This window comes from Oncorhynchus keta, chromosome 12 (assembly GCF_023373465.1).
Source record: "Oncorhynchus keta strain PuntledgeMale-10-30-2019 chromosome 12, Oket_V2, whole genome shotgun sequence".
Taxonomy (NCBI): domain Eukaryota; kingdom Metazoa; phylum Chordata; class Actinopteri; order Salmoniformes; family Salmonidae; genus Oncorhynchus; species Oncorhynchus keta.
The window spans coordinates 11235591-11258855 of NC_068432.1; the positions used below are offsets into that span (position 1 = coordinate 11235591).

The 23265-nt window shown below is 43.6% G+C and overlaps 1 protein-coding gene across 4 annotated transcripts; it reads left to right on the forward strand.

Annotated features, from left to right (window-relative positions):
* Nucleotides 1-3599: 3599 nt before the first annotated feature.
* Nucleotides 3600-12344, forward strand: LOC118390976 (heterogeneous nuclear ribonucleoprotein L-like). Of its 4 annotated transcripts, none has more exons than XM_035781856.2 (14): nt 3600-3833; nt 5078-5196; nt 5329-5566; nt 5679-5764; nt 6076-6172; nt 6286-6358; nt 9855-9890; nt 10182-10250; nt 10348-10628; nt 10781-10902; nt 11028-11229; nt 11357-11414; nt 11537-11680; nt 11986-12344. In XM_035781856.2, the coding sequence occupies exons 1-14, from the start codon at nt 3753-3755 to the stop codon at nt 12042-12044; spliced, it is 1665 nt and encodes a 554-aa protein (XP_035637749.1). In that variant the 5' UTR covers nt 3600-3752; the 3' UTR covers nt 12045-12344. The 4 variants fall into 4 exon arrangements, with proteins under 4 accessions (XP_035637749.1, XP_035637748.1, XP_035637751.1 ...); XM_035781855.2 differs by having other exon boundaries at nt 3601-3833; nt 11525-11680; XM_035781858.2 differs by having other exon boundaries at nt 3601-3833; nt 11537-11632.
* Nucleotides 12345-23265: the final 10921 nt, after the last annotated feature.

Consider the following 23265-nt stretch of genomic DNA (forward strand, 5'->3'; position numbering starts at 1 on the left):
CACATTACTCCCATGGAGAGTTATGTGTCAAAATGGGGGAGGGAACAAACCTTTAAGGTTTTGGATTGAAGTTTACACACCTTGAGTGATGTGTAAGAGTGTATGGAGTGATATGTGAAGGAGTGTATGTATTGTTGTGTTGTTTGTTCTGTTCTATACCCAATGGGTTATAGGTCTAACTTCCTGATCCTGTGGCTCTACGATGAAGCTAACAGTGTGATGGGGAGTATAAGCCAATTTGAAAGAATAGTTTCAATAGAATGTGTTATTCTCTTTGACATATGTTTAGACATTTGTATTAAGAATAACTGGTAAAAGTATTAATTTATCATATAGTTAATGAACTGAACTAAACTGTTGTTCTGATCTGTCCTCTTGAGGTTATCATGAAAAGTGACATCAGACGGCATCTTAATGCATGGAAGAGATAATTGGACCGAACAGTGTGTGTACATCAAACACCCCTCTAACTGGCTGAAGAAGAGTGACAAAGGCGTTCAATATGGCCCTGTCCACACCACTTCTACCGAGAGAAATGAGTCCAAGCCAGCAACCGGTGTACAGCATCCAATCTAAGCTATCAACTGCTTTTCTCTCATGTCTTTTCTCAGGAGTGCGAGAGGAGTCCACGTGGAGTGAGCATGGGGAGAGATCTGTTCTAAACTTCTCTTATGTTGCTGGTATACTGGTTGACAAATGGACAAGACATAATGGGTGGTAAAGGTGATGGCGGTTCAGGTGAGACATTGAAATTGGGACATTATCATGGCCATCCACTTTGAACTGTAAAGCTATCTGAAGAAATCTTGCTTGTTTGTAGTTGACTCGTGTTTGGAGGACAAAGAATGCTGAGTTGCATCCAAAGAACACCATACCTACTGTGAAGCATGGGGGTGGAAACATCATGCTTTGGGGCTGTTTTTCTGCAAAGGGACCAGGACGACTGATCCGTGTAAAGGAAAGAATGAATGGGGCCATGTATCGTGAGATTTTGAGTGAAAACCTCCTTCCATCAGCAAGGGCATTGAAGATGAAACGTGGCTGGGTCTTTCAGCATGACAATGATCCCAAACACACCGCCCGGGCAACGAAGGAATGGCTTCGTAAGAAGCATTTCAAGGTCCTGGAGTGGCCAGTCTCCAGATCTCAACCCCATAGAAAATCTTTGGAGGGGGTTGAAAGTCTGTGTTGCCCAGCAACAGCCCCCAAACATCACTGCTCTAGAGGAGATCTGCATGCAGGAATGGGCCAAAATACCAGCAACAGTGTGTGAAAACCTTGTGAAGACTTACAGAAAACGTTTGACCTCTGTCATTGCCAACAAAGGGTATATAACAAAGTATTGAGATAAACGTTTGTTATTGACCAAATACTTATTTTCCACCATAATTTTTCTGATATCAGCTATGTAAGCTAAAATGAGAATGAAGCAATTTGCATGACAATGTTGGTGCTCTTTCAAAAACAGGGCTAATTCCACACGCACGGCAAAAACACCATTCAGCACCTGTCCCCGGGATAACCACCGAACGTTAGAATGGTACAGAAGTACCTCGAATTCAGAGCCCATTTCTTTACACAGCTCACTGAAGATGCGGTGCCTCAGAGCACTAGTTCGCACATAGTTCACACATTCCACTACAATTTTTTATACGTTTTTGATGCCAACGCATGCCTGTGCAGGATACAATGCGTAACAATGATGTGAAAGCCGATGCACCACACTAGCGCACCAAAACCAGACTTTCTTCCCAGCATGACTGGAGCTCCGTCCGAACAAACTGCAGAAACCATATCCCACGAAAGATTGTGGTCTTTGAAGTCATCCACACGTTTCTTCACATCGGATGCTTTAGTTGTTGTTGTAAGAGGCTTACAAAATAAAAATAAATCTTCATTTATCACATCGTCTTTCACATAGCGCACGAATACAGCAAGCTGGCTTAGATTGGAAACGTCTGTGGTTTCGTCGAGTTGAAGGCTGAATTTTGCCGGACTTGAAATCAGATCTGCAACTACTTGAGCCTAGATGTCTTTGCTCATGTCCTCTATTCTGTCGCTGATGGTGTCATTTGAAAGAGGAATTTGGGATAACTTAACTTCCGCCTCTTTTCCCAGCATGATATTCACCATCTTCAACACAGCTGGTTTTATGAGTGTTTCACCAATGGTGTGTGGTTTGCCCTGCCTTACGATCAGGTAAGCTACTTCGTACATGCTGTGAGGATCGGTTTGTTGTACAAAGCCGAAAACAGGCAGAGTAGCCTTTTCATCGAATCTGTCTCTCTTCACCTTGAATTCAGCGAGCTTGTGTTCTTGTATTTTCCATCTCCATGCAGCTTAAGGAAGTGTTATCTTAGTTTTGCCGGTACTAGACTAGAATTGCTCAACTTGGCATTACAAATCATGCAGTTAGGACGCTGACTCCCATCACTTTCCGTTATACATGTGAATCCATATTGTACATATTTGTCCGACCACTTTCTTTTTTTGCTCGACATAATAAGTATGAAGGGATTCAAATATTAAGAAAGAAATCACAAGACGTACCAACCATCAAGACAGTCACAAGTCGACTACTGAGCGCACCAAATTCCCTGCAGCACAGATAGGCCAAGCGATGTAGCGTGATCACCTGAAGCCAATGATGGCCAAGCGGGGCGTGTCATCACGAATCATATGAGTCGGATGTGTGTCTTAACCTCCGCCGAACCCCTGAGACTGACTCACCGAACCCCTGGGGTTCGACCGAACCCAGGTTAAGAACCACTGTATTAGGGTTTAGTTTCTCTAGTGTTTGGTTCTTAAAACATTTAAACTGGGTGTACACAACATGACCATCAAAATCCTAACGTCATTGAGCCTCTCACATTAAACGACCGTATTTCCTGTATTTTTATGTTGTCTTGCCAACACTAAAAGATGTGGCACAGACGGGGATGACACACTACAAGGTTCTTCGCTTGGTCGTGAGGATTGTCGATTGCACGTTGTCTCGCTAAAACAATGATGTGATACGATTTAATTTAGCTACAACGAGCTGTGGATCAAAGCAGCCTCGTTAACGTTTTCAGCCAGACATTTACGCTTGCCACACAGAGTTGAAATGTCTAGTCAACATTTTGAATTGAATAACATTGCTTGTGCACTTCAGAGCTGTAACGATTTGATGCTTTGGTTATTTTATTTTTTATTTAACTATGCAAGTCAGTTAAGAACAAATTCTTATTTACAATGACGGCCTACCCCTACCAAACCGGGACGATGCTGAGTTAATTGTGCACCGCCCTATGGAACTCCCAATCACGGCCGGATATGATACAGGCTGGATTCGAACCAGGGACTGTAGTGATGCCTCATGCACTGAGTGCCTTAGACCGCTGCACTGGCCTCTTCTCTGGCTTTGGCTGATCACCGTTTTCAAAACGTGTCGTTGTACATCTCACTCTACAAGAGCATTGCAGATTTTTGTCCGATAAAATCAAACATGTTTGAAACTACGGGACATCTAGGCCTGCTCACATAGGAGATCGGAAGCCCTCTGATTGAGTCTTTGACTTGCTCACATTTAACGAGCGTCGGTGACGGCGCAACAACATGGTGATTTTGTCTCCGATCTTAAAAACTTGTCTGGGACAGCTAAATCGGGACAAGATCGTGTAGTGTACTCCCGGTGACAACACACTCCAGTACAGTAGGTGGCGGCATGCACCTATAATGTTTGCCATAATATTCTAGAAGAAGAAGACAACATGGCTGCTGCAGCAGGTCGCTATTACAACGAGGGTGGCAGAGCAACGAAAAGACAGAAAACCGAAGACGGGATGACGACGGTAAGTATTGACTGGCGAATTCGTTGGGGATGAAAAGTGCATGCATCAGTAAAACATTTCCTACCCCCAGCATTTTGGAACTTTCGAGTGTGCAACAACATGAATGCTGAACACTAGCTAGCCTGAACCAGACAGAACTAGCTAACGTTAGCTGAAGGTAACTAGCTAGCCGCACAACCGGTATTTGTTTTCTAACTAAACTAGTTAGCTATGTATTTCTCCAGTTTTGTAAACTGTATTTAACGTAGCCAACATTGCTATCTTGCGTAATTTTATCGTCGAAGATGTACGGCTAATGAGATAGTAGGCGTTAGCTAACTAGGTTCCGAACGTTAGTTAGCGTTGTATGATGGAGGTTAGTTTAGTCACCATATCCAAGCGGGAATACTTGGTGACAAAATGTAATTCATTTTGTGGGGTGGGTATAATTTGTGGAACGTTCCAACAGGAATCTGTTCCGAAAACTTCGTAAATAACAAGGTTACCAACAAACAACGCATACAAAGTTGTATAGCGGCCGAATAAGATACCGGGTAGGGAGTGTGCTATTTCAAAGTTTTTCACTCACCACGTTTATTCCGAAAAATGTCTGTCCTCACTCTGGTAACCTATGGACAAACATGAAGCATAAGCTACGTAGTGAGTTATGCCTATTCGGCAGCGAGTTAGCAAGGTGAATTGATCGTGCTACTTTGTATGCGTTGTTTGTTGAGTAAACCTTGTGAGTGGAAAAACACATTGCCTACTCCTTACCTGGTATCTTATTCTGCCGATATACAACTTTATATGCATTGCTTGTTGTCAACTTTATTTACAAAGTTTTTGGCACAGATTCCTGTTGGAACGTTCCACTAATTATACCCACCCCGTTTTGTGCGCTTGTTTCCGAGTATTTTCTACCTAACTTAGTTAGTTAGCCAGCTAACAATCCTCAGGCTGACATCCATCCTACTCACTTATACACGGGATTGGCTTTTCAAGAAGATCAGGCACTTTATACAAAGCTTTATACACCCTTTAAATTATGTTTATGATTTGGTGTTCTACTTAGTACACACTTTGCTTGCCAACACCATCATTGTTTACTTCAGCTAGCTTGGATTTGTGTTGTACTCTTGGGTGGTTCCTCTGTCGCTCTGTCATCAATACAGGTTGGTTTTAATTGGTAACATACACCCTGGGGATGTCTTTATTGCATTGGTAATCTGTACTGGTTTTCTCAACTTTTTTGTCTTGTTTGTAAGGAGGGCTATGATGACCCCCATAAAACACTCCCTTCCCCAGTGGTCCACATCAGGGGCCTTGTCGATGGCATCATGGAGGCAGATCTAGTGGAAGCCCTGCAGGAGTTCGGGACCATAAGGTAATTATCCTTTTCTTTGACCAGATTTTTATTTTGCACCATTCCACATTCATTGGTGAAGTCTTTTGTTCCTGTAGGTTTATCATGCAGTGCATAGAAACCAAATTATTCCATCTTCCATTCTCTTCACAGTTATGTGGTCATGATGCCCAAGAAGCGCCAGGCCCTGGTGGAGTACGAGGACATGAATGGATCCTGCAATGCTGTGACCTATGCAGCCGAGAACCAGGTCTACATTGCCGGGCACCCCGCCTTCATCAACTACTCCACCAGCCAGAAGATCTCCCGGCCCGGAGACCCAGACGACTCGCGCAGCGTCAATAACGTGTTGCTGCTCACCATCATGAACCCCATCTACCCAATCACCTCGGTAACACACCCACTATTATACAAGGCAGCTGTTTTGTTGCTGTGACAAGGCACAATTGTTTGGCTCCCTGCATTGCATTGTTAGTCATACCATTTGGCTCTTTGATTTGCAGGATGTGCTGTACACAGTCTGTAACAACTGTGGGCCCGTCCAAAGGATTGTCATCTTCAGGAAGAATGGCGTTCAGGCCATGGTGGAATATCCTTTGCTCAAAATCTCATATTGTTGAAAATGTCGTATCGTGCCGGGGATCTCGTCACCACACACAGGTTCACATTCTCCACTGTGCATGCCACACAACCTTACTTCACGCCACAGTCAGCTCCTGTCAGCACCACTGACTGTTGTCATTTGCAAGTGGTGGCTAGTAAATATTTGTGCTTGACATATCTAATTGTGTATCAAGTGCTCATTGTTTCATAAATAGAGCTTTGAATTACAAGAGAAACATATGTGGAAAGTAGGCAGAGTATGCATTTAATACCCATAGTTTCCATAACTTCCCATACATTTGATGCTGTACAAAGTGCCCAGAGGGCGAAAGCCTCTCTAAATGGGGCAGACATCTACTCTGGCTGCTGCACACTGAAGATTGAGTATGCCAAGGTGAGTGGTTACATGCTTATCTTCAATTGTCCATCTAACCACTAAGGTCATTTAACTGAAGGAACACTGCAAATGGGCAAAATAATCAAATGCTCAAATGTCTCTCTTTACAGCCAACCCGCCTCAACGTGTTCAAAAATGACCAGGACACCTGGGACTACACAAACCCCAACCCGAGTGGCCACGGTAAAAAAAACAACACACCCCCGCATCCCTCCCCTCCTCTCTTCCCCTCCTGCTCTTATGGCATTGTGGGATGGGTAGGGTCCCAGGCCTCCGGGCGTAGTGCCTTTGAACGCCCTGCTCCGTGGTGACTTTGGCCATGACGAGCAGTGATGCGGGTGAGGCACTACTTCTGTGACGCATCACGCTCTCTCACAACACGACAGACAGTAAGGGCACAAGGAGTGACCTCGAGGGGTAGCCATTTTGCAGCACATGCTCCTGCACGGTGAATCGTCTGCTTGGCTAAGCTGATGAATGCCTCGTTATGTCACAATGAAGCACCAAGGTTCTCGTCACACAGGTTCACATTCCCCGCAGTGTGTGTCACACCTCACTCCCTCACGTCAAGCTCCTGTCTGCACCCAAGCACTGTGTTAAACCCAAGGTGTCTTGCTTGGAATGCCCCTGCACCCATTAATCTCAAAACCATATTGGAGATTTTTTTGTTGTTGTTGAAAAATAACACTTATGGTTCTTTTTTTAGTCTGACCAATCATGGCTAAAGTCAGGTTTGGCATTCAAATGTGTTCCTTGAGTTTAAAGTGTCTGTAGGTTTTTGTTCCAGCCAGTGTGTGTTAGCAACCTCTGACCCTGTAGCTCGCATGGACCAGCTTTCCCTGCCTTTGGGGTGGCCTTTAATTAAAATGTTTATTTCATTAGGAATCTCTATGGTAACATTGCAGAGGCAAGTGTTAAAGGAATCCATGGTATTCCTGGAACTTTCAAGAAGTCCAGTTTACGACCTGTCAATCAGTTGTTCATTCTGACTATTTGTGGCAGTTTTGAATCCAGGCAGGGTTTCTTGTGGCCTTCTCTCCATTTGTATATGGTGTGCTGCCATGAGTGCCAAAATAAAATCATGGTGTTCCACTAATGTATGAAGCTTGGTAGATACATTAATCTAACATTGCTCTCTTAGTTCAACCTCTTACAGCAGATAATATTTGCCATCCAATAGGACACAGTGAAATTGCAGTATGCCATTTGCCTTGCTTCTAGCTGTATGCCCTGATCCCTTTATGCAAAAGGGAACACATTTCTATTTGAGGGGTTAGTCCATTTGACTATCAGATTCTCATATTTTAGCCACGATGCGTTTTGGTCTTAGTAGTTTCATCCACACCATGGCCACATCTTCATTTCAGACATTTGACATATCGGAGGTGTAAGAGAGAAAAAATACCGGCAGTGTTTAGACAGCCCCTGTTAATGTCCGGTTGTTAAGTGCGGCCGGCGCTGCTCCTCGTGTCCTCACTGTGCACAGTCATACAGACTCACCTAAAGCCCTAAGCAGACACATGCTGTAGCTTAAGACACATCAGCTACAACAGCACCCACCCACAGGCATTCCAAACCAACCAGTTCTTCGGTTAACATCGGACACAATGGGGGCAGCAGACACTGGAATTCACACAACCTGATTTTCTTCCTAATCCAAATTTCCACCACTACTCTCTCCACTTCTGCAAGGAAAACAAAGTTCCTGTTTTTATCCCACTTTTGGTGTGGGGAAAATAGCCATCATGGTGAGGGCCTGAGACTCCCAAGAGTCTGTGAGCAGACACCCAGCATTATCCACCACCACAGACTGATCTGATAGATTGATATCCATCCATCCTCCTCTTACAAGTACAGCATATCCAATCTCCAGAGCGCTGAAGATCTCACCTATTGACACAACACATTTTGTTTGATGGGGGCAGGAGTCTGGTGTGTGGCCGATAAGGCCACTCCTCCCAGCCCTCGGGATCCGACTGTCAGACACCAACCACTAAGCGAGCAACAGAGGAGTTTTCAAAACACACTTAACAGCCCGAGAAGGGAACAGATGACACTACATACTGAGACAATATACAGAGGCAGCGGGAACACTTTTTCCTTTTGATATCACTCTCCCCTCTTGTGCTGAACAAAACACCACCGAACTGAATACTCATGGCAACAACACACCAAGTTGAATCGCCATGACAACACACCACCACGCAGACAATGCCATTCCAGATGATTTTACTGCCAAGCACTAGATGCCTCACTTCGCCATTGGGGGGACCACATCCATTGTACAAAAAAAACAAGCAGCACACTGCGGCCCCTTACATGAGAAGACGCACTGCACAAACCCAAACGGGGACCACGAAGACACAAGCATCAAACACCCGCCAAGCATACAAGCACAGAGGCAAACTGATAGAAACCTCAGCATTTCCCAAACTTCTCTCTGCATTGATGGACTTTGGGTGCTCTGTTTTTTTTCCCTTGTACCCTCCCCTCTTCTCTCTGTGCTGTTGTGTTGATTCTACTACGTTGTTTTTTTCCTTTCTAAACTGGCCTGTAGTGATGCCTCTTAACGCCTCCCGTGTGATGCAGGTTTGGCTCTGTGTCTGACGACAAGACACGCCTCAAACGGTGCAAATGTCCTCTGGCTTTGCGGTCAAAGCACGGTAAGCTGGAAATGTGCCTCAAATGGCAACACTTAAAAAACAAAGCAACCAACTTGGAGCGAAGCTTGGAAGATTGGTGTATACTCTTTCTCTGGTGGGGAAATGTGGAAACAGTGAGTTGAAGCTGGAGTCACAGGTTTGGTGGGTAGGATCCTCACCTACCAGTGCCCCCTACCAGCCTTCTGCATCCTGTGTTCTCCGTGTCTGGTGCTGTAAGTACATGTAAAGAGACGTGACTGACCAGGTGATAGAGAATGATTGAAATGTACATGTCTGCTTGTTGTGATTGACTTTGTCAACCACATATGTAAATTGTTGACTTATCAAATTAGTTCTGGAATCTCCTCACTGAGATTGCTGCTAGTGCTCTTTAGGCTATATTCTGTAATATTGCTTTAGAAATGTGTTGTCTCACAGCAACAGAAAAGGGGAAGAAGGAATTGAATTTCTAGTCTCATATTTTGATGCAGACCACTGTTAGATGTATAAGTTAAAGTAGTTTCTAAAATCACAGGAAATATTTCTGGTTGTTACTCAATATTATAGCTAGCCAATGTAATATATTCACTCACACGTATACAATTCCAGGCCATGTTTTTGTCAAATGCTTTTCAGACTTGTCCATGGGTGGGGTGCTATGCATTTGTCAGGCTATGAAACTTGAGTCATGCTAGAATCAAATAAACATTAAGCTTAGCTACTAAGTGATATTCAATGTATTATTAGTGCTATATCACATTACTACTAACTGGGGAAAAGGGCTGCTCCTTTTAACCAATGTAATGACTGTACATTTTAATAGAATTGTTCTGATTTATAAAAAATCTTAATACATGTAGCCCGTTAGTGTTTGAATTAGTTTATTTGTCAGGGGGTTCTAGTTTTTCCTAGATGTCATTTTATGTTTTGCAACATGTTACTGATTAAATGTTAATTTGAGGTTCTTGCTTTTGGTTAAACTATAAACAAATATTCAAGTTTGTACATGATTTGTTTTGACGTATGTACCTGCACAGATGCTGATGCTGAAGGCAATTGGAACAATTCACAAGGTGTGTGTGTGAGTTCGTATGATAATGATTGAGCAATAATGGAATACATTAGTGTGACTCTGTTCCATTAGCTATGCTGCTGTTAAATCCTTACATGTTGTTTTAGTTATGGTAACATATAGTATGAGGGCCTGCATAAGCTTGTAACGTATGGTTTTAAGACAGTAAATATCTTAACCCAGCTTCTCGTGCATGTTAATCACAACACTGCCCCATAGCTTGTAGTTGTGCCTCTTGATACACTGTCAGTGGCATTCAGTGGCTAACTTTATTGCTATTTCTTGCTCTCAGATCCCAATGCCAACCCCAACAAGCGTGCGAGGCCGCCAGCTCTACTAGGAGACCACCCTCCAGAGTATGGTAAGTATAGGAGTTGGGATGTCTAGAAGGACTCCAGTAGCTATTTGAATCGGTTTGCCCAGTAACCACCACTCTGTCTATCCATTCCTCTCACAAGGCGGGCCGACTGGTGCTTATCATGGCTACCATGATGAAAGTGGCTATGGGCCCCCTCCTCACTATGAGGGCGGGCGCCGCATGGGGCCTCCGATGGGAGGGCGTGGCCGCGGACGTGGTGGAAGCTACGGGGGACCTGGGTACGGACATGGCCCACCTCCCCCCGGTGACTACACTGCCCACGCTGACTCCCCTGTTGTCATGGTGTACGGCCTGGAGGCCGCGAAGATCAACGCCGACAAGGTCTTCAACGTCTTCTGTCTCTACGGCAATGTGGAGCGGGTGAGTCCAGACAGGGGAGCAGTGTATTATTGAGGCAGAGGTTATAGACTGTTCTTGTTGGGGGTATAGACTGGTGAAAAATCTGTTCTGTGGCCATGTTGGAGGTGGGTAGTAGGATAGTGTTTCTGAACCCTGTCCCCCTCCGTCCTCAGGTGAAGTTCATGAAGAGTAAGCCGGGGGCAGCCATGGTGGAGATGGGCGACTGCTACGCTGTGGACCGTGCCATCAGCCACCTCAACAACAACTTCCTGTTTGGACAGAAGCTCAATGTCTGGTTAGTGCTGCTTTCAAACTCTGCATACACATTGACATCCAAAGAAACAGACTAGTAACAGACGCCTCACAGGTTTGTGGTGTTAAGGTACACTCATACTAGTGTTGTCCATCCACCGTCCACAGTGTGTCCAAGCAGCAGGCCATCATGCCTGGTCAGTCCTACGAACTGGAGGACGGCTCCAGCAGCTTCAAGGACTTCCACGGCTCCCGCAACAACCGCTTCACCTCCCCGGAGCAGGCGGCAAAGAACCGCATCCAGCATCCCAGCAACGTCCTGCACTTCTTCAACGGGCAGCCCGACATCTCTGTGGAGGTCTTCAATGGGGTAAGACAACTGGAGAGGATTTGGGGGCTGTGAGCTTTGGATTGGGTTGTTGGTTTTCTTGGAGAGTTGAATGTTACAAGTTTACTTACCTAGTTTGTGTGTGTGTGTGGGGGGGTGATCCTTTCAGGTCTGTGAGGAACTTGGTGTGAAGAATCCATCCAGCATCAAACTCTTCACTGGAAAGAGTGAGTGATATGAACTTTATTTGCATGAATATCTGGTCTTTAAATTAGAGTGAATTCCCATGGGTCAGGTGTTGCAGTGTCAATAAATTAGAATGTGTGTCTCGCCTCGGGTGGCGCGACAGGTGAGAGGAGCTCATCCGGGCTGCTGGAGTGGGAGTCTATAAACGATTCCATGGAGGCTCTGGCCATGATGAACCACTACCAGATGAAGAACCCCAGTAAGTACTCCGACTGCGATAACAACACCACCGCTAATGATACCAACGGTGAGCAAACACACTAGTCTGTCCTTCAGGAGTGACTTTCCCAAAAACATTATCATCTTCAGCGCTAAGATCACCTTAAGGCCAGGATTCATTCAAAGCCACGGTACTACCCTACCGACTATGTTCGCAGAGATCAAATTCATGGTAAACGCTGCAGATTTTGGCTCAAGTGTAAATGTAGGAACTATGATCTTAATGCTAACGATTCTTTGTTTTTGGGAATCCACCCCAGACTAGTTAATGTATTATTCCAGACTGACACAATCTTTCCAGTTGGCTAACCTCCCCCCTCCCCTCTCTTCCAGGTGGTCCGTACCCTTACACACTGAAGCTGTGTTTCTCAACTGCGCAGCATGCCAACTAGAAAGAACTCTGACCCCCCCCACAAATCTGTAATGCTCTGTGTCCATGCATAGTGTATATTGCATTCACATCTTCACTACAAGTCCCCTGTATGAATCAGAAACAACATGTATGAGACCGACAAGTGTTTTCCTTTAACTTAAGTGATAATATTGCGGACAAGATTTTGTACCAGTGAGTGTATTGTTTGATGTAGAATTTTTTTTTTTTTGACTTATTGTTGAATTTGATTTGTTCTGTACATTAGACCTTGAAAAAAAGAACCGCTCCTATTCTGAAATAAAAATTCCATGTTAATACAGCCTGTCTGTTTTAATAAAGTGAATGGTGAACTATAGGGCTGTGATCTTTTCAGTTAGTAGATATAAGGCCTTAAACAGGTTCTTCAAGCCTGGACCACAGCAGGTATACACAATGAAGCAGAAGAGGATTCCTACTACGGTGGCCAGGGTCATCTGGAGGAAGGAAACAACAGTACTGAAAGGGAAGATATGTCATTTGTGGTTATATTCTATTTTAGTCCAAGGTTGCATCCCAAATGGCACCCTATTTAGTGCACTACTTTTGACTAGAGCAAGTTGTGCACTGAATAGGGTACTGTTTAATTTATCTAACCATTTGAAAAATGAGCACAACTTGTAAAAGATATGCAAATAAGAAAAATCAGGATAGCAAACACTATGGATGTTAAAGATAACTATTTGGAACAACCCAGGGACCAGACTTACCAGCACGTAGAACAGGCCTCTGGTGTGGTCCAACGGGAATCCATGCATGTGGAGTATAAACTGCAATGCATAGTCACAGTATGTACTCTAATTCATACCCCTAAAGAATGTAAGGCCATGTCCAATTAACGTACAATCAGATTTTGAGTGCATACTTTCTGACAAATTAGAACCTATACACATGTAACACTTGACCCTTACTTGTTTGAGACTTTGACAAAGTATGTCTGGTGCTTCCAGGATCTGTGCTGCCATGTTGACACAGGGAGCGTTTCCCCTGACACATCCAACTGCACCACACCAGCCAGTGATGAGTATGTAGCCTGTTAGTGCTGTATAGCCAACTCAAGGTTTGGTATTGACAAAGACCACATGAGTTCAGGCTATACAGCACAAACAGGACCAGGGTAGAAACTATGCCAAGACTAAAGATGCACCTTAGTACAGTCAGGAATTCACAGCATTACACAGATGAGAGTGAAAGACTGGGAAGTGTATACTGATTATATGGAGTGTTACCAAATCCTTCCTCAGTGACATTGACATTTGTCCATGTCTTCAAACATCCAAACCAGTGTCCTCTGGGATAGACTGAGAAACCAGGGGGAATCCAACAAATATGCATCTCTATTGGTAGCATATATCACACCAACCTTGTTCTAATATACTAAAAGTATACATTTGGGTCCTCCTGTGTGTTTTCCAGTGCAACTCCGTCACCTGTAGTTGAGGCTGTTGTACATCAGCAGCACCTCTTGAGTGTAGAGGCAGATGTGATCTTTCAAGTAAGCACCTCCACCTAGCTGTCGTGTAACAAATAGAGACGGTATTATATCAAGCCATGGGCAGCAATTCATTCATGTATACATTTTTCAGTAAACAAAAGCAGGACAAGAGATGAGATTGATGTCCTCGAGAAAAGATAGAACACTGCAGACAGATACAAAACAGAGGACATGTAGAGGGCCACAGTGGTAGTAGATCAGTTCAGATTTAGGTTAATGGTCAAAACTTGTCTTTGCAAAATGTAACCATTTCAAAACAGGCTTTGTTCAAGGTCATAGTTTCACAGTCTGTAGTAGAAGCATGATGGGGTTGGAGTAGTTAAAATAGCCCTTGTTGCGGGCACACTGCTCCACGGTGGTGGTGATGTCAAATGCCAGGCAGTTGCCAGGAAGGCAGCCGATGTAGATGGGTACCCTGTGCAGCCCTTGAGTGCTGGTGCAAAGCAAAGGGAATATATTTGTGTCCTTTAACAAAAAACTCATGGTAGGCTACTCTTCGCCATCTCATATCTGTGTGAAGCTGGATTCAGTGCTCTCGTTTGCAATGAAGCCAAATATCGATCTAAGTTGGATGTGACAGCAGAGATGAGTAGCGCACTGTCGACCACGCCCCATGACTTTGAGAAGCTCCGACACGACATGCATCAAGTACACAAATTTCATTAGTGGTGGTGAGATAGGAGACATTATGTCAGACTAATTTTCAATTGACTGCCTCACATTAAAAGTATGTGATGGTGAGTTGAGAAGATAATCAGAAATGCTGTTTTTCAATTGACTGCCATAGCCCCAAATATTGGGGGGAAATCGCAAGAATTTTCAGATATCAAAATGTGGTCGTGGTCCAAAAAGGTTTGGGAACACCTGGCGTAAACTGTTTGACCTGTGTGGCTCAGTTGGTACAGCATTGTGCTTGCAACGCTAGCATCGTGGCCCGTGGGTTCAATTGCCGCTGGGGCCACCAATTAGAAAATGGATGCATGCTCTGGATAAAAACATCTGCTAAATCACATATATTATTATATTACATTGAGCGTTTAGAAGTGCCAGTGAACAACTAAAAATATGTGAAGATTAAACTGTGTGTCAAATGATGTTCCCCCTGGAAAATGTTTCAGAGAAGCATGTTGTAGGTTGTAAAAGAAAAGTGGTGGTGATAAAGTGAAGGACATACTGAGGTATCTAAAGCTTGGTTTTTGCGTGCATTACCTTATATAACATGGCTGTAGTGGTTGTCGGACGATTCAGCCAAGAGCCAGATGTAGTTGTCACAACACATGACGTAAAGCATCAAAGAAATGCCAACAGAATGCTCGTGAACAGTTTATTAGTATTTTGAAATTATTTTCACTGGTGTAAGACCTGGGTTAAAACAGCATTTGTTTTCGTTCAAATACTTTGAGTGTTTGAGCGTGCCTAGAGTGGAAGATGGCTCAACAAGCACAGATGAAGAATTTCAAAGAACTGTCATGGAAATTCTAACCAGAAAGGAAGATAGACTGTAGATTCTTCAAACAACAACCTTTTATTATAAGAATTGCAATTCCGGAGCAGTTAACAGTCACTCAAAAGGTGCAGAGTTAAGAGCCCAATGAACAAGAGTTGGGTCTCAGCTTTTATAACCTTTGTCTACATGGCAGTTTAGCAGGTGTGTGAGATCATGATGGGAACATAGCGATCAAACAAGTGATAATGTCAGTTGTGTTACTCCTTTCTGCTGATAGAATTGTCACTGCTGCTCAAGCTAGCCCCTGTTCTCTTCATATCTCCACACAGCTGTGCGCTTGAAACATACAAAAAGAACAGGATGGATCAAAAACTGGTCACTCTCAGACAGCCCTTTGTCTTTGGCCGCATGACTAAGTTACTCAGAAACAAGAGAGGAAAAACACTGGCTTCTTCTTACATGAGAGAAACAGACAGTGGACATGTACAGGTTTAAAGCTCATTCAGTGCATGAGCATAACAGAGTTTGTATTTGTTCCACCATATTCCTCCCCTTTGAGACTAATCTCAACCTAATATAAAATTACAAATAAGCATGTAAGTAATAATTCATAATGTAAGAGTGGTTGTACATCATTGTCAGGCAGCCAGGCTCTACAATAGCCTGCCATTCCTGTGAGTGTTAACATACAGTCAAAGGTTTGGACACACCAAGTCATGCCAAGAGTGTGCAAATCTGTCATCATGGCAAAGGGTGGCGACTTTGAAGAATCTCAACTATAACATATATTTAGATTTTTTCAACACTTTTTTGGTTACTACATGATTCCATGTGTGTTGTTTCATATTTTTGATGGCTTCACTATTATTCTACAATGTAGAAAACAGTACATTTAAAGAAAAGACCTTGAAAGTCTGTATGTTGTTTTGTAACTGGCTGTGGTACAGATAGAATTGCAGCCAAATGTTCTCGACCTAATTTTCTACCTTTTGATGTAATATCATGTCCTAGATACTTAACGGACTGAGACACAAGCTGCAGATTTTTCTTAGAAACTTTGTGGCCAGTTTCAGAACACAGTAACAGGTCGTCGACATACTGTATGAACATACTCCCAGCAGGGGTATGAAACCCTCTAAATCTAAAATGGTCCAAGCCCAACGCTTGTTTAAAAATGTAAACGCGAATCAGAGCTGTGATTCTGGAGCGACGGGAATGCTAAAGAAAGCATTAGCCATATCAACAACTAAAAACCATTTACCAAACGCCGGCACGGCAGATAGTACTGTAACAGGGTTTGACACAACAGGTGCCCTTGCTCGAACAGCATCATTTTAACTGGTCTAAGATCTTAAATAAAACGGCAATCACCCGAGGATTTCCGGACGGGAATGTCTCCTAACTCAGAGGATACTGGGCTCGGCCGTGTCTGTGTGCTCTCAGGTGTGACGTTAGCGGTTCCACCCTCCTTATTTGCCCAATGTCAAACTTATCTTTAGCCCACAAAGAGTCTGGGAGACCAGCCAACAAGGGTGATTCAGTCTCAAAATAAACCACCTGTTTAGTTGCTTTCACATCAAGGCCATGGACACCTCGTTGAGCAGGTGCATTCCAAAAGAATGGCACACATAATGTACAGTGCCTTCAGAAAGTATTCAGACCCTGTGACTTTTTCCACATTTTGTTACGTTACAGCCTTATTGTATAATTGATGAAATCAAATAAAACAACTCAGCAATCTACAGACAATATCCCATAATGACAAAGTGAAAACAGGTTTCTAGAAAGTTTTGCTAGTTTTTCTAGAAATGTTTTAAAAATAAAAAACAGAAATACCTTATTTACATAAGTATTCAGACCCTTTGCTTTGAGATTCGAAATTGAGTTTCCATTGATCATCCTTGAAATGTTGCTACAACTTGATTGGAGTCCACCTGTGGTGAATATAATTGATTGGACACGATTTGGAAAGGCACACACATGTCTATATCAGGTTTTACAGTTGACAGTACATGTCAGAGCAAAAAATCAAGCCATGAGTTTGAAGAAATTGTCTGTAGAGCTCTGAGACAAGATTGTGTCGATGCACAGATCTGGGGAAGGGTACCAAAAAATGCCTGCAGCATTAAAGGTCCCCAAGAACACAGTGGCCTCCTTCATTTTTAAATGGAAGAAGTTTGTAACCTCCAAGACTCTTCCTAGAGCTGACCGCCTGGCCAAACAGCAATCAGGGGAGAAGGGTCTTGGTCAGGGAGGTGACCAAGAACCAGATTGTCACTCTGAAAAGCTCCAGAGTTCCTATGTGGAGATAGGAGAACCTTCCAGAAGGACAACCTTCTCTGCAGCACTCCACCAATCAGGCCTTTACGGTAGAGTTGCCAAAAGTAATATAATAATATATGCCATTTAGCTGACGCTTTTATCCAAAGCGACTTACAGTCATGTGTGCATACATTCTACGTATGGGTGGTCCCGGGAATCGAACCCACTACCCTGGCGTTACAAGCGCCATGCTCTACCAACTGAGCCACAGAAGGACCACAAAAGGAAGCCACTTCTCAGTAGAAGGCACATGACAGCCCGCGTGGAGTTTGCCAAAAGGCACCTAAAGACTCTCAGACCATGAGAAACAAGATTCTCTGTTCTGATGAAACCAAGATGTAACTCTTTTGCCTGAATTCCAAAGTCACATCTGGAGAAAACCTGGCACCATCCCTATGGCGAAGCATGGTGGTGGCAGCATCATGCTGTGGAGATGATTTTCCAGTGGCAGGGACTGGGAGACTTGTCAGGATCGAGGAAAAGATTAATGGAGCAAAGTAGTGAGATCCTTGATGAAAACCTGCTCCAGAGCGCTCAGGACCTCCGACTGGGGCAAAGGTTCACCTTCCAACAGGACAACGACCCTAAGCACACAGCCAAGACAACGCAGGAGTCGCTTCGTGACAAGTCTCTTACCATTTTCCCCAATTGTTTACACACTAAAACTGGCTCATGAGGCACAATGACCCAGATCTGCAATACTACTGGCACGTTTTGCTTTTCACTCAGATGGCAATTCTATAACAAACATTTGGCAAAACAAACAATTCTCTTTGGCACAACCTTCACAACTAAAATGAAAAGCAACACTGTTCAACAAGCTAAACTCAATTACCAATTGATCACTTTCTCTCTACACATGCAAACACTAATGGCAGAAATGTTCACTTTGCAATCAGACCTCTGGTATGGATCAAAAGGCCACATGTGAATACTCTTATGTTTGGAGAACAATGGAAGCAAACTTGGCAGAGAGAGGTGGAGGTAGAACAAGCAGAGTAATCTCTGATGAAATTTGGGCGACTATGGTGGACCATGTGGTCAACCATGGTTTGACCTTGAGAGGCTGGCAAAGAGTGCTGCCCAATCTGAGCCGCTTCACCGTAGCACCCATCATCTGGATATTCCAAAATCAAAATAGGTATTATAGCAGGCTCAAGGGTGTGGGGTTTCCACATCTCCAAGTTCAATAACAAAACATGCAGTAGCACAACTAGAACGCAAATGGGTAGTTTATTAGGGATTTTTGTACACATGGGGAAAAAGGGAGAATTCATCAATTACTTCACAGTCCACAAGCCGTTCTTATTGTCCGTTCCTTCCTCCAGGGGTAATCCTAAAACTCAGGTCCTCCGCCAATCTGGTTGGGGGGTAATCCAACAGTCCAGGTCACAACAGGTAATCTCACATATATTATTCTTTCTTCCACTCTTCATAACACACATTGCTTTCTCCTTACTCTGCCCCTTTGTGCAGGCTGCTTCCTCCTTTAACTTCAAGCATTCCCTGGCTTAACAATCCACAGCCTCGCCTCGTCGGGTCAGGAAGTCCATATAAGGCTCAGGGGTGGAGCCAGCGGACTGCAAGTTATCTCCCCTCAATAACCACTCCCCTCACCTCTCCCTGCCGTCTGCCACATTATGTACTGCAGACATTGGACCTATCTACTACTTTTACTACTTTACAGTAGTACAACATCAAGCACAGTAAAACTGTAGATTCCAATACATACATTAAGGAGAAAAAAAGTAAATGTTTTAAGTATTACTGTATGTATGAAATTGGGAGCTATACTAATAATAATAATAATAATAACTACTTTGTAACATGTTTATTTTGTATACTTTATTACTGTAGTGTTTACTCTACTGTATGCTATTTAGTTTTTGTAGAACTGAAAGACGTCCACCATGTACGTGGTGGTAGAAAGCGTCTATTTACAGACGAACAGGAGGCTGCCATTGTGCAAATGGTAGTTGAAAATAATGCCATAAGACTGTGGGAAATCCAACAACAGATTATTGAAAACTCTACCATAACATCAGAGCGAGTTTATCAACCATAGCCAGCATCCTTAAGAAACACCAACTCCGGATGAAGCAAATCTACAGAGTGCCATTTGAATGGATTTCCCAAAGAGTGAAAGATAAATGGTAAGAATATGTGCAAGTAAGCAATGTAGTAGTATTACATTTTTTAAACATTAGAGACTCATTGATGTTGCCAGTGAACCTAACTGTATAGCAATTACAGTATTTACAGTTATTTCAGAGAATAATGGAGTTGGATGCAAGTCCTATCCCCCAGGAACTCATATTCATAGATGAGGCTGGATTCAACTTAGCAAAGACAAGGAGGAGAGGAAGGAAGATCATTGGTCAATGCACCATCAATGATGTACCTGGCCAGCGTGGGGGAAATATATGTGCAGTTATGAGCCACGATGGGGTCCTCCACTGCCATGTCACCCTTGGACCATACAACACATCTCCTTAATTTCCTGAACACCTTACATGACAATCTTTTTCAGCCAGAGCAGAAAGGGCCAGGCGATCCTGAGCAGCAAATGTATGTTCTAATTTGGGACAATGTGAGTTTCCATTGGGCTGCTCAGGTCCACAACTGCTTCCATGACCAAACAACAGATATGACAGATTTTCTTTTCGCAATTTAGTATTTGTTTCTTGACTTATGATTTAGATTTTACTGTATTTTGATAGTTTCTTTATCTATTCTGTACAATCTAACATACAGTACAGTAGTACAAATAGGCCTATTTTCTTTCCTTTGCATATGTAAAATATATTAACTGTATGTTTGCATTTTTACTGTATGTTTGCTTACAGTATGCTGTTTGACATTATTGAGTCATGTTGAAATATAAAACTTACATTTTTGTAAGTTTGTCAAGATAATCCATCCACCTGACAGGTGTGGCATATCAAGTAGCTGATTAAACGGCATCATCATTACACAGGTGCACCTTGTGCTGTGGAAAATAAAAGGCCACTCTAAAATGTGCAGTTTTGTCACACAACACAGTGCCACGGATGTCTCAAGTTTTGAGGGAGCTTGCAATGGGCCTGCTGACAGCAGGAATGTCCACCAGAGCTGTTACCAGATAATTCAAGGCTAACTTCTCTACCATAAGCTGCTTTCAACATAGTTTTAGAGAGTTTGGCCAGAGTGGCCAGTTTCTACTCTGTTTGCTTTTTTATTTTACACAAATCACAACACACACAGACAACAGCTGCTTCTGTTCGCATACTCTGTGGTGTCCGTGTAGCCCTAAATCCAGCTGGCTGATACAGCCAAACAGCCGACCAGACCCAACCGCTCCGAGGCGTCCGCATGGTCCTAAAGCTCACAATTCTGCTTTTTGTATCACAGTGCAATGATAAAACTGGGTGGGGACAAAAATGCAATTTGAGAATATGAGGCGTCTCCAGGGAAAGTTGCACCCCTGGTGAGACTGGCGTAGAGAAAACAGGGGAGACTGATGTACTAACACTAATTGCTATTTGCCTTGCAGAGGTGGAGAGCACACCTCACGGTACTAATTGCTGATTGCCTAGGAGAGGAGAAACCACTCCCCCCCCAATAGAGCCATATATTACGAAGACAACAACAGTTGAAAATTGCCCTGCCCCTTAATCGTGGTTGATGTGTCAACAATCATCTGCAAGTTAATAGCAGTCAGCAGTTCACACACCTTGTAGGCTACTGGGAAGACAGGCAAAACTTAAAGTAGATGGCCCTAGCTAGCAAAAAGACAGTAATAGTATAGAATAGAATAGAATGAAGCCATCAGCTGCAGAGTCACAGTGGTGTTCTCCTGAGTTTTGGTCACCGCCGTGAACGAGTCTCCACTGCCTGCACACACAAACAGGCAAACACAAACACAGTTACTATCCTCATTAAAAATAAGTTAATATTTCACAAAATATAATAAATTATTCTAATGTGTTAACTGTGTCACGCTGTCGCTCAACAGTTTAGCTTCCTCATTCATGAGTCCACACTGGTACTTGATCTTGCAAACACACGTGACCGTCCCCTTGAAACCCCTTAGCCAGCTGCACCACTGAAAAGATAGCAATTACAATGGTGTGGGTGGGGGTACTTCAACTTGAGTGAGTTTAAAGCTACTCATCTCGGTCACAAATGCAACACACATGCAAGAGGGGCTAAAAATACCTTTTGGAATATACTTGGGGAAGATGTTGCCAACAACACTGCAAAGATCAGAAACAGCCTTATTATTACATGCCTTACATCTCACACTTCTTTGTTACATTGAAAGGCATCCAAAATGGCATCCTATTCCCTACATAGTGCACTATACTGCCCTGCCAAGCAAAAAGGCAGTAACAGCTCATTTGGTCAAAAATGTGTTAGTCATTTTTGCTACATTAAATACATGCTTAATCATGTGAACAAGTATCCTGCCTCTATTGTATTGTGTTTTGAAGAAAATTGGGGTCATGGTAGCAGTAACTGCATAAAGTTACTGTGAAACCAAGGTAAATAAAATACACTTTTATCAGTTCACGCTATGAGCTGTTACTGTCTTTTTTTCATGGTAGGACAGTATATTAGGGAATATGGTGCCATTTTGAACGCAGATATTAAGATTTTCAGATTTTAAAGTTTCTCTAAATAATCTGAAATAACATGTTACATACTGTACCTAATATGAGGAGATGGTAGGAGTGGGACTGACTGGCTGACTGGTTGATTGATTGTTTGACTAATTGACAGACTGCCTGCCTGCTTGCCTAACTAACTGACTGACTGTAGACCTGGGCCAAGCAGAGGGTGCTCTTCTGCCAGCCTCCTCCCAGGATGTAGAAGTACTTGCAGCCTCGGTAAGGGATGAACACAGGCACGATGCGAGACACGCACACTGAGCGCAGCACTTGCTGCCACGCCTCTGACACTGGGTATTTTTACGTATGCAGCTTGTCCAGAAATAGTTGAATTGAGCCTCCAGGTTCATGGCGGAGAACGCCACCTAGGGGCAGTTCAGGGAGCCTGACCAGCAGCTCTCAATGCCCAACTAAGTGTACACAGAACGGACATACACATACGTACCAGGGTGGGGGTCAAATCCATGTAAATTCAGGTAGTAAACTGAAATTCCAATGTTTTTCTTATGGAGAAGCGTTGAGAAAATGTTCAATTGGAATTTCAGTTTACCCCCTGAATTGGTGGAATTTAAACTAAGCATTTCCTTGAGCATGCCTGGAGAGCCAAATGGGCAGGGTTTGCACTTTTTGACTATTCCATTCGTTCCTTGCTATACTCAGCCTTGTCTCAGGATGGTAAGTTGGTGGTTGAAGATATCCCTCTAGTGGTGTGGGGGCTGTGCTTTGGCAAAGTGGGTGGGGTTATATCCTTCCTGTTTGGCCCTGTCCGGGGGTGTTCTCGGATGGGGCCACAGTGTCTCCTGTCCCCTCCTGTCTCAGCCTCCAGTATTTATGCTGCAGTAGTTTGTGTCGGGGGGCTAGGGTCAGTTTGTTATATCTGGAGTACCCCTCCTGTCCTAATTCGGTGTCCTGTGTGAATCTAAGTGTGCGTTCTCTAATTCTCTCCTTCTTTCTTTCTCTCTCTCGGAGGACCTGAGCCCTAGGACCATGCCCCAGGACTACCTGACATGATGACTCCTTGCTGTCCCCAGTCCACCTGGCCATGCTGCTGCTCCAGTTTCAACTGACCTGAGCCCTAGGACCATGCCCCAGGACTACCTGACATGATGACTCCTTGCTGTCCCCAGTCCACCTGGCCATGCTGCTGCTCCAGTTTCAACTGTTCTGCCTTACTATTATTCGACCATGCTGGTCATTTATGAACATTTGAACATCTTGGCCATGTTCTGTTATAATCTCCACCCGGCACAGCCAGAAGAGGACGGGCCACCCCACATATGCTCTCTCTAAT

What these genes read in the sequence shown, in the direction of transcription:
- LOC118390976 (XM_035781855.2), top strand. Translation starts at nt 3,753, where the DNA reads ATGGCTGCTGCAGCAGGTCGCTATTACAACGAGGGTGGCAGAGCAACG. An exon ending in CCGAAGACGGGATGACGACG is followed by an intron (nt 3,834 to 5,077) that starts GTAAGTATTGAC and finishes CTTGTTTGTAAG; the next exon opens with GAGGGCTATGATGACCCCCA. An exon ending in CTGTGGAGGTCTTCAATGGG is followed by an intron (nt 11,230 to 11,356) that starts GTAAGACAACTG and finishes TGATCCTTTCAG; the next exon opens with GTCTGTGAGGAACTTGGTGT.